This window comes from Lutra lutra, chromosome X, assembly GCF_902655055.1.
Source record: "Lutra lutra chromosome X, mLutLut1.2, whole genome shotgun sequence".
Taxonomy (NCBI): domain Eukaryota; kingdom Metazoa; phylum Chordata; class Mammalia; order Carnivora; family Mustelidae; genus Lutra; species Lutra lutra.
In genome coordinates, this window is record NC_062296.1 from 35,240,456 (window position 1) to 35,259,328 (window position 18,873).

The window sequence follows — 18,873 nt, forward strand, 5'->3', positions numbered from 1 at the left end:
TCCAGGAACACAGCTGTGGTCCATCTTTCTGAATAAGCCTCTACCATCTTGTATTAGGCCAGGGTTTTTCAGCCTTTGCTCTATTGACATTCAGGAACAGATTATTCCTTGTTGTGGGAGCTGTCACATACATTGTAGGATCTTTAGCAGCACCCCTGGCCTCTGCCCTCTAGAAACCAATAGCACCTGTCCCAGTTGTGATGACCAAAAATGTCCCAAGACATGGCCAAAGTTGCTTGGGAAGCAAAAGAACCCCTGGTAGAGAACCAATTGGGTAAGGAAGGCTTGTACTAGGCCTTGAGAATAGAGAGCTCCCAGCATATGGAAAGAATCTTCATGACCAGCCTCTCACTTGAGACCCTGTGGAAGAATTGTAACTCTTCCTGAGTACCCAGGTAGTACAGAAGCAGTCACTTGCATGCCAGATTCTTGCCAGTTAAGTAAAAAATGGGACTTTTCGAATTTGAAGAATGTGGAAACCTAACCTTCAGGCAGTAGGAAGTAATGTTAAAAGGCTACTGGGCTCTGGAGTCAAGGCAGACCATGTTTCTGACCCTGGATCTGCTGCCTAGGAGCCATGTTACACTGGACAAGTTCCCTAAATTCTCTGAGATCTCTTCAGCTTCTTTTTCTTTAAAATGGGATAATGATACTATGTATTTCATAGGATCGTGGTAAGGATTAAATTCACTAATGCGTTTCAGTCACCAAAAGCTGTGCTTGGTCACAGCCACCATTCAAGAGATACTAACTGCTGTCCGCAGCTTCATCTGTGCTATGATTACAGCTATTATTTTTATTCATCTGTTAAGTCTAGAACAGAATTCAGTTTAAGGCATTAAGGAGGCATCAGTGTAGGCCTCAGCCAGAAGGAGTGGTTTCTCATATGCTTGGTGATTTCACTTCAAGATGATACCACTTGGCTCTGAGGAGTGTGACAAAGAAGGAGGCTTTGTGGTGTTTCCAAATGCAACACTCTGAAAACATATTCTAGAAACTCCATGAGAAAAGAAAGAGGTTTATGGTAAGGTTATTCAGCCTCGGATAAAAGAAGCCTGCGTCTTTAAATGGCTAGGGCAGGTATTAAATAGAGCATCTGGGGACTGATTAGCTGTCTGGTATGACATGGTTGTGTCGGATTCTTGAGCCAACACATTGGAAATGGAGAGCTAATCCTTGGGGCCTAAGCTTTGCCGTCTGTGGGGCAATGAGAATGTTAATAAGATCCCAGGATCGACAGCTCCAGTGTTAAGCATCTTCTCTTTCCCCATCCTCTTTGTCACCCTCCTCCCCCACAAAAGCATGATAGATACAAGTCACTCCTGCTAGGAATGAATTATGCATGGAAATGCTAATGCAACGTTGATTTCCAAAGCTTTCCTTTGATCTAGCCATGGTAGAGAGCCGTCAGAGCTAGGAATCTTTTAATTGTAAGTTGGGCAGGGACCCAGTCATCCCACCCAGGCATGCTAGGTAATCAGCTCAATTCCAAAGCCTAGCTTGTGTTCAGAAAGCCTACGACAGAAACAGGAAGTGAGGAGAGAAGGCACCCAGCCTGCTGTACCAAGGCAGAGTTATATGGAATCCAGGACCCATGTGCCAGCGATGTGTCCTTGCCCAGGGGTGGCTAGCAGCTCACGGGACCCATTGCTCATTATTCCTTCCCTTCTGTGGCCTTGGGCAGGTGATCCTGTAATTAGACCAGGCTCCTGTGGATGTGTGGCTGGAACCAGAAATGGTGGAAACACCGCAAAGGTGGACCAGGAAGGGCCTTCCACAGTTGGAGGGAGGCTTTGAAAACTGGAGCAAGAGTGACCCCAGGTTTAGAAAAATATGCCAGTAAGCTATCAACCAACGCAGCAGAGGTGCTAGTGATGAGAAAAGGGAAGAAAATTCTGATTTCTTTCAGCTTCTTGGGAATGCATCATTCACTGTCTGGGTAAGTCTCTGCATGACTGTTCCCCAAACCGGCAAGGGTGCAGGTAACTTCTGAAGGAACTTAATTTTTTTTTTTCATAGTTTGCCTTCTCTTCCAGAATGGGAATGTGCTCTGCAGCCGAGTCAGATGTCCAAGCCTCCATTGCCTTTCCCCCGTGCATATTCCTCATCTGTGCTGCCCGCGCTGCCCAGGTAAACCAGATCACCTCTTTCTTTCCCAGCTGGGGCTCGCCTTCCTCCCTCCTTCCCCCCAACCCACTCCATCTGCCTAATTCCCCAGAAGGGAAACTTCCAGACAGGAATAACAATAGGACACTTTCAGGCAGCCCACGCTGGCCCCTAAATTCTGTTTATAGCCCAAGCGAGGCCCATTCTAGGTTCTAATAAGTTATTGGGTACCCAGTAACAGGTTTTCATTGGGCTTTTAATCATTTGAAGGTGGCTGTCAGTTGGGGGAAGGGCATCGTGGTCCAGAGAGTTTGGGCCATAAACAGCCTCTTCGTACCATGGGCAGTGGGCACCAGGGGAGTTGTAGCATGGCGGCACGTGTCTCAAGCAATTAGTGCTTGGATTGCATAAATCAAAGGAGCTGAACCAGTGAGGTTTATGACAATATAAAGCTGCCTGCCCGCTAAAAAGTCACCTCCTCCAGACTGCACAGTTATTATGTACACATTGTTAAGAGCTAATCTAAGGGGAAGGCGGGCAGAGACTGTTTCACGAGGCTGTTAGGATGTCTACTTTGAGGGTTTGCTGCTAGGGTGTTTGTCTGAGGCAGGGGCTCCCTCAGTGACACTTTGTTCACGTCTGACTGGGGCCTGGCTCCCACACCAGAGGCATACAAGCATGGAATGATTAAGAGAATGCCTGTGGGCTGGACAGCAGTCCTAGAAAAAGCTAAGTGACAGCCTCGGGTTCTGGGCATTAGAAGCCTCATAGTCCTGTAAGCTGATCCTATTTCCCTCTAGGATGGACGTTCTGGAGTAGGAGTCTGTGGGTGGGCTTTATGGGGTCAGTGAACCCTTTAAAATTATTTTGTTTCTGGTGTAACTATGTATATGTGTGAATTCCTTTAGAGAGAATCCATAGCTTTATTGATATTTGTAAAGGGGGTGTACATGACCCTAAAAACATGAAAAACCACTAGTCTAGGGCATAGGTGGTGCTTTTTTTTAAATAGTAAGGAACCTTCGGAACTTAGAAGAGAGTAACCAAAAGTGTCCGGGCAGCAATGGTAAGAATGGGGCTAAGAATATGGTTCAATGAAAATTCAGTTAACATTTCAGTTACAGGAATGGAGGTATTTAATGAAGAAGCCCCCAAACCATTTTGGTCACTACCTTTGTGAACTATACTTTCCTACCTCAGTATATATACTCTGATGAACACGGGGGAGTCTTTCCCAGATGACAAAAGATCATGTCATGTCACACGTTTATCATTTTGAATGTTGGTAATGATAATATATGCTTCAGATGTAAGAGGCTGATGTGTCATAAGATTTAACTGAAAGTTGGCTTCTGGAATAAATCCCCAAATGAGGCTGACTATTATTATATGTGTTTCTTTGCTTTTCTACTTAAACTGGATTACAGAGGAAGGGTTTGGTAGGTGGGAGAGAAATTTCTGGTTTAAAAGGCCAATCTGGAGATTTTTTCCACTTCTTTACCCCCTGGAAGTCTCCAACAGTGGTCTAATGCCATAGGAATTTATCTAAACTATGTAGACATTGTTGTTCTCTGTGGAGGAAGTTGAGGCATGACCCAGACCCAAAGCACAGAATGAAAGAGTGTAGAGTGCAATACAGCCATCACCTATACCAGCTACAGAAGCAAGTATTGAGAAAAAGAGAAAATATAAGCCAGCAGTTCCTTTGAGTGAAAAATAAAGTGTTAAAGGAATTGAAATCAGAAATAGCAGAAAAGAGAAAATTGTAAGACTTAGAAACCCCATTTTATGGAGTATAGAAATAACCATTCATTTTCTTTTCCTTCTTGTTCTTGAAAGTGACTTCCTTCTGAGTTCATTTTCCTTCTTGTTAACTATAACTTTTGCCAGTTCTTTCTGTGAGCAATGGTACCAAAGTTTCCTAATCCTTATATGCAAAATGTCTTTATTTTGCCCCCATCCTTGAGTGATAATTTGGCTGGGTATAAAATTATAGGGGCATGCTTGTTTGCCCTTAGCACTTAGAAGAAACTAACAAATAAGTCTGTGGACTTCCTCTATTTGCGGATAAGATATCTACTGTTTGATTGTAGTTCCTTTGTAGGTAACTTGTTTTCTCCTTCTTCTAGCTTTTAACTTTTCCTCTTTTTCTTTGGTGCACATGATGAAGTAAATAGATGTGTAATTTATTTTCATTTAGCCTGCTTAGTACATGATTCTTTCAGCCAATGGACTAATTTCTCTTCGGTTTTACTCATTATTTTTCTGAAAACTACATCTTACCCCTCTTTTTTCCTCGTTCTTAAAGTTGCCTTTGGTATACGTTTTTGCAGCTCACTTAATTTATCCTCTGTGTCTCTCTTTTTTAAAAGATCTATTTTAGAAAGAGAGAGAAGGAGCATGGCAGGGAGGGGCAGAGAGAGAGGGAGAGAGAAACTTAAGCAGATTCCATGCTGAACATGGAGCCTGATGTGGGGCTTGATCTCCTGACCTGAGCTGAAACCAAGCATCAGATGCTTAGCTGATGGCCACCCAGGCACCTATATCCTGTGTCTCTAAATGCCTCCTTTGTATTTTCCATCTTGGTACACTCCCCATGACGATATGTTACTTTAGTTCTGTCCTCCAATTCATGAATTCTTTCTCAAGCTTTTTCACGCCTCCTATTTAGGCCATCTGTTTTGTTCTGTTTCTTCTTTTATTTTCAATAACTGTATTTCCCCCCACGTTTTTAGATACATTTTAAAATCTCTATATTGCTATTTTATAAACCTGTGTTTCTTAGGATCTTCTTATTTTCTTTATTTCTTTAAGGTATTGAATTATTTATTTAGAGTCCATTTTAGATTGTTTCCATGTCTATATATTTTTCAGGTATGAATTCTCACTTTTACTGGTTTCTTGACAGCTTTTCTTAGTTGTTAGTTTCTCCTTCTTTTCTAAAATCTTTGTTTAAAAGCTCTTTGTCTGTGTGTGTATTGGGGGGTTCTCTTGCATATGTCCTTCCTTCTTGGGGGGAAGTTTGTTTCTAGGCCATGTAGGTCACTTAGCTCTTAACCAGGTCATGTATTAGTGTCTCAGCTTGGGCTCCCTCTTGCTTGGATGGTCAATTTCTACCTCTGTTTTCTTGTGCAGTGTTAGTCCCTGATAATGGTCCTGGACTGGGATTTTAGCTGCAGGTGGGCAGAATTATGTCAGCCCCTATTTACATGTGAGGAGTGTGGTCCTAGTTCTCACCTTTACATGAGAAGCCACTTGGAGTCCACAGTTCTTGCCCGGCTATCTGTATCCAGTCCCAGGTGCCAGTGGACCACATGGCTTTGGCCCCTGTTTATCTCTTTATTTTTCCTTCTGTGTTTTATTTTTCAAGGAGTTTCTTTTTGTTTCTGAGCCTGATTTTGCAGTTTTAAAGTTGTATTTATTTATTTACTCACTCACCCACTTGTTAATTTACTTATTTTTTTTAAATAAAACTGTGAGTTTTCCATTTCTCCCCTCACTCTTCGGTGGGAAAAGAACAAGGAGTTCTCACCTGGTCTCTCCCTGCCATATTGAACTGGAATGCAGACCAGCTATTCTCTATATTGAAGATAAAACAAGAGTAAACAGGTTGAAGGTTAAACCTTCAATCATAGCAGAGAAGAATGGAGTTTGGTAAAATGATGAACTTTGGGACACAGTGGCTGTTCAATCCTAGTATAAAGGACTAAAGAGAATTTTAGCCTCTATACAGCATATTTCTGTAAGTAAAAAGGTATCCACCCATCTGAGAGTTGTCACAGTTCTGCTTTGAGACTGGGCAATGGCTGTGATGACTCCTCTGTACTCCTTCCACCCCAGTGATTATTAGGCATGAGGAAACTCATGCCTTCAGGGCCACCGGAATGTTTGGTCAAAGGAAGGGGCTCTGATTTTCTGTCTTAACCCAAGGGGAGGCACCATGATGAAAATGTCCTCATTTAAAAATAGGAGATCTATAGCCAAGATGATGAGCAGGTTCTGTATCAAAAAGAGAAAACAGACAAGGAAGCCATATGCCCAAGATGTGGGCTCTAGATACTGTCCTATAGCAGGGTTGACTTCAGGGAGCATTCACGTGGTTAGAGATGGATTCAGTGGAAGGATCCTGTGGGACATACCTAGAGCTCATCTTCCATTGCAAGAGATAGAGGACCCCCCTCATTTACTTCTGTGTTTCCCCTGGTTTTGTTCTCTAAACTCCCCACTCCAAAAATTTACAAAGTTCCCACTTGTAACTGAGGTTGTCTCCTACAGCTCCTGTTGAACTATGGCAATCGAAGTTTGCAGACTACTTTTCCAGAATTACCAGAGATAAATCCATACTGATTCCCATTAAGAGAAAATGAAAATTTTTTATCAGCACTTCCTCGAGTTTCATGGCAGAAGTCGGGTCTTGGTCCCATATGACAGGGTGCTCTACTAAGCCCAAAGAGACTGGTGCTCCATGGAGGTTAGAACATTCTTAATGGCAAAGTCAAGACTGCACAGAAGTTAGAAGGGTCACTAAATCCATCCCAGTCTATGAGCAGGATCCTCTAAAGTTCTGATAAGGGGAGATTTATAGGAATGAAATTCCATATCTTTGGGAAGCGGAGTGAAAGAAGGGTGGAGAAGAGAAAGAACATGACTGCTTTCCTTTTGTTCTTTATATATAATTTTATGAAAAGAAGACTCATAGTGACCAGGAGCTAAATCATGATATTACCTAAGTTGTTTTTTAAGTAGGCTCCACATCCAGCATGGAGCCCAACATGGGGCTCAAACTCATGACCCCAAGATCAAGACCTGAGCTGAGATCAAGAGTTGGATGCTCAGCCAACTGAGCCAATTAGGTTCCCCTACCTACCTAAGATTTTTTTAATGGCCATTCTTAATGAATTTGCTACTCAGAATTCATAAATTTGGGTTCCTTTGGGGGTATTCCAGCATTCTTGGGTCATTAAAGTGCTGTTATAAAATTGCCAAAATATCTGATTTGATCTCTTACCAGCAGCCTAATCCACAGCATTCCCTTTTGGCTAGGTGTGAACAAATTTAGTTCTATGAAATGGTTTTAAGGGACAGTGATGGTGTGGTTTTGCCAAGAGAGGCACCCCTCACCATAGTCTTTTAAATTCAAGGGAGGTTAAAGAAATGACCTCTCCAGTGATGCACCCTAGTCTGTGTGTTCCTATAGGGAGAAGCTGGAAGCCCAATGCCATTTGTGTCTGGACAGAAGTTGGGTTGTGAGCTAGCTGGCAAATACACACATGTCTGCTCTAATACACTATATGCATTTCTTAATTTTAAAGAATTTTTTTGTAAATTTTTATTTAAATTCCAGTTAGTTAACGCATGGTATAATATGAGTTTCAGGTGTACAATATGGTGATTTAACACATAAAGCACCCCATGCTTATCAAAAGTTTCCTCCTTGTGATGTCTTCGGCAGCACATATTCAAAAGTGTCCTCCTCCATCCTCATCACCCATTTAACTGATACTCCCACTGACCTCCCCTCTGTTGACCATCAGTTTGTTCTCTGTAGCTAAGAGTCTGTTTCTTGGTCTGCCTCTCTTCCCTTCCTTCCATGTTTGTTTGTTTTGTTTCTTAAATTCCACATATGGGTGAAATCATATGGTATTTGTCTTTCTGTGACTAATTTTGTTTAGCATAATATTCTCTAGCTCCATTCACATTGTTGCAAATGGCAAGATTTCATTCTTTTTTATGGCTGAGTAATATTCCAGTGTGAAATACACACACACACACACACACACACACACACACACACACACATACATATATATATAAAATCTTCCTCATCCATCCATCAGTTGATGGCCATTTGGGCTCTTTCCATAGTTTGGCTATTGTTGATAGTGTGGCTATAAATATCGGGGTGCATATTGCCCCTTCAAATCTGTATTTTCATAGCCTTTGGGTAAATACTTAATAGTACAATTGCTGGGTGGTAGGGTAGTTCTGTCTTTAACTTTTCAAGGAAACTTCATACTGTTTTCCAGAATGGCTACTATATATTCATTTCTGAAAATCTTCACGTTCTGCAGAATTAGACACTGAAAAATAACAAGGCTTAAGGAACAATTGAGATCGGAGAAAATAACTGGAAACTTACACAACTTTGTAACCAGAGTACTAACAAAAGAACTATCCTAATAAAAGGGCATGTGGGTGACTCAGTCGGTTATGCCTTCTGCTCAGGTCATGATCCCCAGGTCCTGGGATGGAGACCTGAGTCTGGCTCCCTGCTCAGCAAGGAACTGCTGCTCCCTCTTCCTCTGCTCCTCCCAACTTGTGCTTTCTTGCTCTGCTCTCTCTATTTAAAATAAATAATAAAATCTTTTTTAAAAAAGAACTACACTAATAAAAAAAACTAGCATGATTTAAAAAGGCACATTAGATTCCTAATAAATAAAAGAAAATTACAGTAAGTACAGACTTCACCTTTTTAAATGATGACACTAGCTTGAGGGAAGAGGGACTAAGGAGGAGTTGAAGCTGCTGAGTTATAGAGAGAGGAGAAAAATGCCCAGAGATCAGAGAGAATCATGTTACAAGCACTTAGAGGCAGAGCATATGGCCAAACTGAGCCAAGTTGGAGAATGTGGGATGAATGGGAATTGGAGAGAGTACTGTATTTTTTCATGGTTTGCTGATTTCAGCTGTGTTCACGTACTTGGCCTTTAGCTGCTGTCCCTCCGTGGTGCAGTGTATTAATGTGCAGAGAAACTCATGTAGGAACCAGTGCAGTTTCTACTTTATGCCAATAGCATTCTCTTTTACCACATGCATCCAAACAAGCTAGGATTACACAAATCTATACCACAGTGGAATAGCCTTTATAAGATGAGGTAAGCTTATGGCATTTAGCCTTTGACAGTTCCCAGTGATGGTTGCTGGTCACTCGATCACTCCGATTCTGTTTCTTTTTGGTCTTTAGTTGCTGACCTACCTACATGTTGTGTACCTCTTCCTGTTCTATGACTCTGTGTCCATGTCTATGACTTCCACTGTACAACAATCAAGTAAACGGTCCTGTTTTGCTCTCTCTGATTTTTTTTTAAGAGCAAAAGTTCAGGGGGGGGGGAGGATTTCTTTAATTTCTAATGGTGGTAAAGTACACATAACCTAACATTTCTGATTTTAAAATGTACGCCTCTGTGACATTAAGAACATTCACGACGTTGTGCAACCATCACCACTAATGTAGTTCCTGAAGTTTTTCACCACCCCAAAAGGAAACACTTTAAACTGTCAGCATCCCCTTCCTCCAGCAGCCCCTGCTTACTACTAATCTGCTTTCTGTTTCTATGGATCTACCCTCTTCTGGACTTTTCACGGAAATGGAATCGTATGGTGTATGGCCTTTTGCATTTGGCTGCTTTCACTCAGCATAATGTTTTCAAGATTTAGTCATGCTGTAGCTTGTATGGGTACCTCATTCTTTTTTTTCTCCTTTTTTTGGGCTGCATAATATTCCAGGGTGTGGATCTGCCACAGTTTATTCATTCAGCAGCTCACAGACATTTGGGTTGCTTCCACCCTTTGGCCATTGGGAATAGCGTTGCTGTGAACATCACTCCACAGGTTTTTCTGTGGCATAAGTTTTTAGGTATTTGGGGCGTATACCCAGGAGTGGAATTTCTGAGCCGTGTGGTAATTATGCATGTAACTGACTGAGGAATCTTGACCCGAGTTTCGAGCCACCCTGTTGTCTTTTGGTTCATCTCTTTGAGTTACTGCTGATGGCAGTCCTCATAGCTATTGAGTGAGGCTCATGCCATCATCTGTGTCTGATCTCCATTGTTCTCTCTTCTCTCTCTTTTTAAAAAGATTTATTGATTTATTTGAGAGCGTGCATGCATGGGGTAGGGGTGGAGGGAGAGTGAGAAGCAGGTTCCCAACAGTGTGGGGTGCCCCACACAGGGCTTGATCCCAGGACCCTGGGATCACAACCTGAGCCCAAGGCAGACCCTTGACCGACTGAGCCACCCAGGCGCCCCTCTCTCTTCACTTTTGTTCTTTTCTGAATTCTCTATTCATCTCTCCCTTCGATTTTATTGAAAAGGGTCAGTTCCTTTTGAACAATAAAGTTCATGGCCAACTATCATGCTCTTTCTCCTTAACCGCAGCTATGATGATGATAGTATGCAAGGTGAGCAGTGGGGGGCCATATCCTTGCCCCCCAAAATTGATGCATTTTCAAAAAACTCTTTCTGGCTCCAGAGCTATCCAAAACCCTGAGGATTCTAGAACATTGGTCTCCAGATAGCAGGAGTTGTACTTTATTATTTTATTGTTTGTATTCTCACACCAGCTATTAAGAATTATCCACAGAAATATTCACTGTGGATCACTAGCCCCTCCCTGTCTATACTGTCTGCTCTCTTACATCTTAGACCCTTTCACTATCTTTCATGCTTTATTTCTATTCTTCTCCACATACACTTGGTCCTTGAACACTCAACAGTACAGCACCTGGGTGGCTCAGTCAGTTAAGCATCCAACTTTTGATTTCAGCTCAGGTCATATGATCTCAGGGTCGTGAGGTTGAGCCCCAAACTAGGCTCTGCGCTCATGCAGAGTCTGTCTGTCCATCTTCTGCTCCTCTCCCCACTCCCATGCTCTATGTCTCTCTTTTTCTTTCAAATAAATAAATATATAAATAAATAGAAAAAGAATGTGATTTCCTATTAGCATGTAAGAACAAGACTTTTAGGAAAACTATGCCTTTGCTTCATGATAGGGTAGAACCCCTCTATTTTTTTTTTTCAATGGACATTAAGCAATGCTGGCCCCACCCACATAAAGGTAAAGAAGGTGACACTTCATCGAGGAATACCGAGAAGCCCCATTGTCCCAAATAAATTTTCATTTATTTTCTATATTTAAGAAACATCCACCACTAGAGCTCCTGGGTGGCTCAGTTTCTTAAGCATCTGCCTTTGGCTCAGGTCATGATTCCAGGGTCCTGGGATCGAGCCCGCATCGGGCTCCTCCTGCTTGGCAGAGAATCTGCTCCTCCCCTTCCTTCCTGCTCAAGCTTTCTCTCACTGTGTCTGTTTCTCCCAAGAAAGAAAGAAAGAAAAGAAAGAAAGAAAAGAAAGAAAGAAAGAAAGAAAGAAAGAAAGAAAGAAAGAAAGAAAGAAAGAAAGAAAGAAAGAAACCTCCATGATTATAGTCACTCCTCTGGATTAAAGTAGTGTTTTCCAAAGTTTGTTGCAAAGAACACAGTTTAATGGGTTGATAATAGAGGTTATTAAGGAAAACATTGATATAGGCAGATAAGTGAGAGTTTATGAATGAGGGAAAGTTTAATAGCTTGCTTGTAATGCAGGACTTCTCAGAACCTTTAATATGTTAATATACATTATGACTCTATAAGACAAGTGTATGGGATGCAATATTTTTCAAACTCATTCAGCTTTATTTCTGTAAGGCACTTTGAAGGGTTAGTGTTTTTTAGTATATGTCTAATGGATTATGCCATTTAGTTTACAGAAGGTATTTATATTCTAGCAATAAGTTATTAGTATATAGAGTATCTCAGTTTGGAGTTCATTAAAGGTATCAAACCCTTTTAGAACAAGACTCCAAGCTAGTGTTACTCAAACTTTTGTGTAAAGGACTACCTTGGGAGATTTGATAAAATGCAGATTCCCAGGCCTTACACTAAAAATTCTGATTCAGTTGGTATTCTGCACTTTAAACACGTACCTTAGTTCATTCTGAGGCAGATGGACTAGGGACTGCCCTTAGGTCCCAGGGAAGGACTTGATAAAGGAGATCAAGAGCACTGCCTACAGAGAGCAGTGCTGGGCAAGATCTTGGAGGAGAGGACCCTATGCATAGGCACAGGGCCAGGAGCAATACAACATTGTCTTTGATAATGGGGAGCATGAGTACCCCAGAAATGTACTTTGTCTGCATGACACTTTCCCACGACCAGCCCTAAAGTTACATGTGCATACTGTTCCGTCTGGCCAGCCCCCCTGCTTTCCCAGAGCTCCCATCTAAAGCCTTCCTCTTCTGCAGCCTTCCACATTCAGAGCCCCTGGCTCTTCTGTCCAGAAAGAAGGACCCTCCGTAGGGAGCTACCCCCCCCCCCACCCCACCCATTGTCCATGACTTGTTGTTGGCAAGAAATGAATGGCATTTCTCGGAATTAGCCCAGGAATTTCTGCTGATAAACAAATGAAACTCTCAAAGGGAAAAGCAATCAACATAGTTTGAAATAAAATCAGTGTTTTCAAGCTTAGTCTGTTTTCAACTTCGTTTGAAATCAGAGTCACATCCAGGGTATTTTAAGGGAAGGCTTAGGGAAATGCCCTTTAGTGAGCCCTCTTCCTGGTGGCAGGGCTGCCTTCTTAAACCAGAGCATGCTTTCTGAGTGATTATTACTTCAATTTCCTGTCACCTGCAATTCCAAGTCCTGTCTGGCCAGTGCAGCGACAGCTTCTGCCTCTCCTTCCCCATTTCCCTGCCAAGTTGCCTGACACCAAAAATGCTATCATTGTTACAGCTTCATCTTCTTAAAATTTTTAAGTTTTTTTTTAAAGTTTAATTTATGTATTTTAGAGAGAGAGAGAAAGAGGTGGGGAGGAACAGAGGGGGAGAGAGAGAGCATCTTAAGCAGGCCACAAGCCCAGTGTGGAGCCCGATGTGGGGTTCGAACTCACAACCCTGAGATCATGATCTGAGCTGAATTCAAGAGTCAGATGCTTAATGGGCTGAATCACCCAGGCGCCCCGTTTCATCTTCTTAATTCAGGCTTTGATCCCTGCGAAGTTTTTCTGTCTTTGAAAGTGGTGACTTAACTCTTATTAACCTTTTCAACTTCATCTGCACGGAGGAACTAGAGGGCAGAATTTGATGGTAAAAAGTGCGGGAGAGTTGTGGGGAGATTCCCAAGGCCACTAGCCTAGGCACCCAGAGGAATTTTGGGGTGTGGAGGTCGAAGCAGGAGGCTAAAGAGTCAGCCTCTATGTTTTCCACAGTCCCGTGGGACGCCAAGCCTCTCTGTAATATCAAGGATAAATTCTTTATTTGTGGCAGAGGACACAGTAGTTTCTAGGATGAGTTGCCAGCTCTCAAGTTTTTCACTTTGGGGTTGTTAATGTAAAACCAATATGTTCTAGAAGTAACCAAATATCCTTGCTATCTGTTGCCTAGAGCCAAAGGGTTTCACTCCAGGGTTTTGGATGCAAAATGACTATAACCCAGAAGGTTTACCAGATTATTTGCAGCCACTAAGATAAATAACAGTCTTTATAGGAATGATTTTCATCTGATTTTTGTATTTAAAGTTTTACACCGTCAGCTATTCCCTAAAAGTGATTTTAGAAACTGGCAGACTTAGGGTGTCAGTTATTGAAATCCGTTCCAAAATCCACCTCCTCACAGGACTCCATTTTTGGCCATCAAAACAGGCTATTGTATAAATGTCTTGATGTGTCGTCTCTTGTATTTGCCACCTATATGCTGAGACCCAGAGAGTGGGAAGTGGTTCAGCAGTGGATATGTGACTGCTGAGACAGGTTTTTTGTTTTGTTTTGTTTTGTTTTTAGGGTTGTGCTCCCTGAACGAGAGAGAAACTATGAAGTATATGTACTGTGTCTTTAAAGAAAGGGATAAATAAAATTGTGGACAGGACAGGGTGGAAGAAGGTCGGTTAGATTTTTTTTTTAATTGGAGAGAAAGGGTAAAACATCAAACTTGGGAGTAGAGGTTATTTTTAAAACATCAAGATAAGGTAAGTGTCCCTGCAAGCCCGATTTTTCTTTCCTTTAGCAAATTCCTGCAGCTTTGATTTTATTTCACATTCCCAAGATCATGCCCTCAGGGATCTAAGGCCAAATCAGAGTCCACACTCACTTTTGTATGGTGTATTCCTTTATTCTAATAGGACAAAAATGGGGGTTGAGAAAGAGGGGCAGGGAAATTTGGCTTACTTGCTTCCTAGCTTTTTCCTTATTTCCCCCTCTCTTCCCTGCTTCTCTCCCTCCTTCCCTTCTTTCCTTTCTTCTTTCTTAATGTCTTTTTATTTAAAAAAAATTATCGTAGCCTGGTTCACTCAGTCAGTTAAGTGAAGGATGCCTGATTTTGGTTCAGGTCTATGATCTCAGGGTCCTGGGATTGAGCCCTGTGTTGGGGTCTGCCTCTGCCCCCTCCCCTCCCCACTCATGGTCTCAACTGCTCTCTCTATCTCTCTATCTCTCTCTCTCTCAAATCTCTCTCTCTCTCAAATAAATAAATCTTTAAAAATTTTGTTGTAGTAAAATATACATAACAATTTACCATTTTAACCACTTCTTTAAGATTTATTTATTTTGGGGGCACCTCGGTGGCTCAGTGGGTTAAGCCTCTGCCTTGGGCTCAGGTCATGATCTCAGGGTCCTGGGATCAAGCCCCGCATTGGGCTCTCTGCTCAGCAGGGAGCCTGCTTCCCCCTCCCTCTCTCTGCCTGCCTCTCTGCCTACTTGTAATCTGTCTATAAATAAATAAATAAATATTTTTTTTAAAGATTTATTTATTTTTGAGAGAGAGAGAGAGAGAACAAGTAGGGGGAGGGGGCAGAGGCAGACAGAGAGAGAGAATCTCAAGGAGACTCCCCTGCTGAGCACAGAACTCAATTTGGGCCTTTATCTCAGGACCCTGAGATCATGACCTGAGCTGAAATCCAGAGTCGGACACTTAACCGACTAAGCCACCCAGGCCCCCCTACTATTTTAACCACTTTCAAGTGTACGGTTTTGTGGGATTATGTACATTTATGTTGCTATGCATCCATCATCCTATCCCTCTCAGGGATGTTTCTGTCTTCCCGGATGGAAACTATCGGCATGAAACCAATCTGCATTTCCCCCTCCCTCAGTCCCTGACAACCATCATTCTCTTGTCTGTCTCTGTGAATTCAGCTGCTCCAGGTAGCTCCTGTAAGTGGAATCATACAGTGTATTTCCTCCTGGGATTGTCGCTTTTCACTCAGGGCAGTGTTTTCAGGGTCCATCCATGTTGCGGTGTGTCTCCTTTTCCAAATGGGGAAGTAGGCTGAGAAGAAATTTCAGAAGTGGCTGGTGGTACAGAGGAGCAGCTGAAGTCAGGAGAGAACCAAGAAGCATCTAGCAGATGTCAATTTTCAGAGTACTTTTCCTCAGCTGAGGAAGACTCCAGAGACCACACAGTCTTGAGCAATGACAGCCATGACAAGCAGGAACTGGCGGTAATGACTCTGTGAAGGCCTGGGGTTTTGAAAGACAGCAGTATTCTTTATTAACGTTTCCTAGGGAACTTCAGAGCATGTTATCTGTTAGCAGCTGAAGACAGGCAGTTTTTGTCATCTTTTGGAGAAATCCATAGGGGTAGAACTGTGTCCCTGTTTCTCTTTATTTGGAGAAGTGCCTTTCCAAAAGGATGTCCTCTGAGATTGCTCTCTGAGGGAAATCACGTCTGGAGCCATTCAGTATGATTTTATTAGAAAGATTATTAAAGGATCAGAGCATCAAACCTGAGAGGCAATGTTGGAGAAAAAGGGTAATTACTGAGCCCCATGAAAGAAAGACTGAAGGAACTTCAACTATCTTCTGAAAGAGAAATGGGTCCTAAGGATGCTGATCAGCTTTCTCCTTCTACCTCCAAAGGTGGGGAGTGGGCAGAAATGGGCTTTAGCATAAGAAAGTCAAGTCCCAAGAAGCACAGCTGACCATGGAACAACGAACTTGAACATGGGCTAGAGGTGCTGATGCCCCACAGTTGAAAATCTGTGTATAACTTTCGACTCCCCCCCAAAACTGAACTACAAAGAGCCTACTGTTGACTGGAAGCCTTACTGAGAACAGAACAGTCAATTAATATATATTTGTGTGTCACATGTATTAGATACTGTATTCTTGCAATACAGGAAGCCAGAGAAAAGAAAACATTTATTAAGAAAATCATAAGGGGACGCCTGAGTAGTTTAGTCGGTTAAGCATCCGGCACTTGATCTCAGCTCAGGCTTTGATCTCAGGGATGTGAGTTCAAGCCCCATGTTGGGCTCCATGCTGGGTGTGGAGTATACTTAACAAAAAATCAGAAGGAAAAGAAAATGCATGTATGGTGCTCTACCATATTTATTAGAAAAATATCTGTGGATAAGTGGACCTCATAGTTCGAACCAGTGTTGTTCAAAGGTCAACTCTACTTCTAGGCATGGATAAGGGGAGCCTCCAGAAGTATTTTTTTAAAAGATTTTATTTATTTATTTGAGAGAGAGCGCATGAATGAGAGAGTGGGAGCACAAGCAGGAAGGAGTTGCAGAGGGCAAGGGAGAAGCAGAGGGCAAGGGAGAAGCAGACTCCCTGCTGAGCAGGGAGCCCGACATGGGGCTTGATCTCAGGGCCCCAGGATCATGACCGGAGGCGAAGACAGGGCCCCAGGTGCCCCGGGAGCAGAAGTCTTTTAAAAGTCAACATAGAACAACTCAAGCTTAACATTGAGTAAAAGCCATACACATGTACATATACTAGTGCGTACAATGCATTTCGATTAATATGAAGTTCAAAACAGGGAAAATTAAACTATATTCCTTAAGGAGGTACATACATGTGATAAAACTATCACCACCAACAAGGCAATGATTGTCCCAAAATTCAGGACTGTGGTTACTGCCAGTGGGGAGAGAACGGGCTTTCTAGTGAGTTCCCAATACTGTCTTTCTTGACCCTCATGGTAGTTACAAGGTTGTTTGCCTTATAAGCCACCAATTCAGCTGTATACTTATGTTTTAGCAACAGAAGTTATATTTCCTAGCATCTTGTATTTTTGAATGACATTACCATTTCATTTTCTTTTGGATGATCATGATTGTAGGCAAACAGTGACCCAAAAACCTTTAAATGTTACAGTTAAGCATAGGATTGTGTTTATGCATATGACTCTTTGGGATCTGTGATTTTTGTTCCATTATTTACATTATTTTGATCTCCTTGGTGTTGGGTTTGGTTTCCTTTGGTCCGGTCCAGTCTTTTCTCCTCCCCCCGCACCCGAAGCAGTTCAGTACTGAAGCCTGGACAAAGAGTGTGCTCTCTGTCCTCTCGGTATGCCCTTGGAATTAATCAGAAGGGATTTGCAGGCATTTGGGACTTTGTCTTCTGAACCGTGTAGTGTGGCAGTATGGAGGCATCTACATGAAGCCATCTGGCTTCAGGTCTGTGTCACTGACCAGAGGACACATCTGGCTTTCAGAATCAAAACCACATTTGGGAAGGAGGGAGAGCTTTGGTTTTGTGGGGTCCACATTCCCTTCCCCCCCACCTCATGAGGCTGTTTTGTGCTATCATGGGGGGAGGAAGGCACAGGGCCAGAAAGGAAATGGGGTCTTACCCTGCCTTTTCCCCAGTTCACTGTGGAACGTGCACAGGGGTGACTGACCTCTTGGCGCCCATTTACTTAACTTGTAAAATGAGAGTGATAATTCCTCCCTTCCACTAAGGTTCACATTGACAGTGAAGACAAAGTTGATGTGGGAGATTGCTTTGGAAAGTATAGAGAGGTGAGAGAGGTGCATGTATAAACAAGGTGGTGTCTGGCAGGGAAAAGAAGGAATTTGAACCCCAGGTCCCCAGATTGTATCAGGAATAGGGAATGTGGGCAAAGCCTGAAACTCGGGCATTTTGGTACGTGTTCCCAGAGATCCCAGTGACAGCAGTGGCATAAGCAGGCACTGACTGTATGTCTCCAACCTTAGGGAAAAGTTGTGGGGAGTCTAAGGGAAATTGATGACAGGTTTAATGAGCGTCTGGCAGAAGGTGTCAAATAAATGGCGCCATTTCTGCTATTTTTTTTTCAAAGATTTTATTTATTTGACAGAGAGAGAGATCACAAGTAGGCAGAGAGGCAGGCAGAGGGGGAGGGGGAAGCAGGCTCCCCACTGAGCAGAGAGCCCGATGCAGGGCTCCATCCCAGGACCCTGAGACCATGACCCGAGCTGAAGGCAGAGGCTTAACACTGAGCCACAGCGGGTAGGGGCAGAGGGAGAGGCAGAGAATCTTCAAGCTCCAATGTAGGGCTTGATCCCAGGACCCCAGGATCGCAACCGAAACCCAAATCCAGAGTTGGCCTTTTAACCAACAGAGCCACCTAGGTGCCCCTCTGCTTTTCCTTTCTATTTCCTTCTGATTCTCTTTTCAGAGGTGCTCCGAGTGAGCGTGCTGCTTAGTAATGCTGGTGTTCTCAAGGCAGAGTGGGCATTTAGCAGAAACATAGAGTCAGGCCCAGAATGCATTGAGAGACAAGGTAACAATCCCTGGGCTGCCCTGAAAGCTTGACTAGGTTGTTTTGTTTTGTTTGTTTGTTTTCCTTTTGGCTAGGCCTGACCTTGCCCACTGCCTTCTGTTGTAAACTACATTGAGGAGGTTTCTTCGCTCGGTACTGTCAAGTGCTGATTAGGCTGTCATAATTCTTGTTAGCAGGCTATGGGTGCTCCAGTCCCTACTCTTTTATGAATTCATGTTCTGGCTGGAGCACAGCATGACCTTATTGCAGGGGGCCTCTCAGACCACCAGGATCAGAGAAGAGAACTATCGCCATAGTATCGCTTCCCAACCCAGGAGGATCAGTGCCTCCCTGCCCTTCTCCCAGAGCTTTGGAAATCTTGGGGAACTATTTTGGTCATGACAGTGATTGGGGAATGTCCTTGGCATTTAGTAGGCAGGAACCAGGGATGCTAAATGTTCCACAGTGTGCCGGAACACAGTACAGCAG

General features: G+C 42.9%; 1 protein-coding gene across 8 annotated transcripts in view; it reads left to right on the forward strand.

Moving 5' to 3' along the window:
* CHRDL1 (chordin like 1) overlaps nt 1–18,873 on the forward strand; it is a 117,483-nt gene that overhangs the window by 31,791 nt on the left and 66,819 nt on the right. For all 8 annotated transcript variants that reach the window (XM_047716345.1, XM_047716344.1, XM_047716341.1 and 5 more), the window contains exon 4: nt 2,037–2,130. In XM_047716345.1, the coding sequence (XP_047572301.1) occupies nt 2,037–2,130 (94 nt within the window). The remainder of the gene's footprint in view (nt 1–2,036; nt 2,131–18,873) is intronic.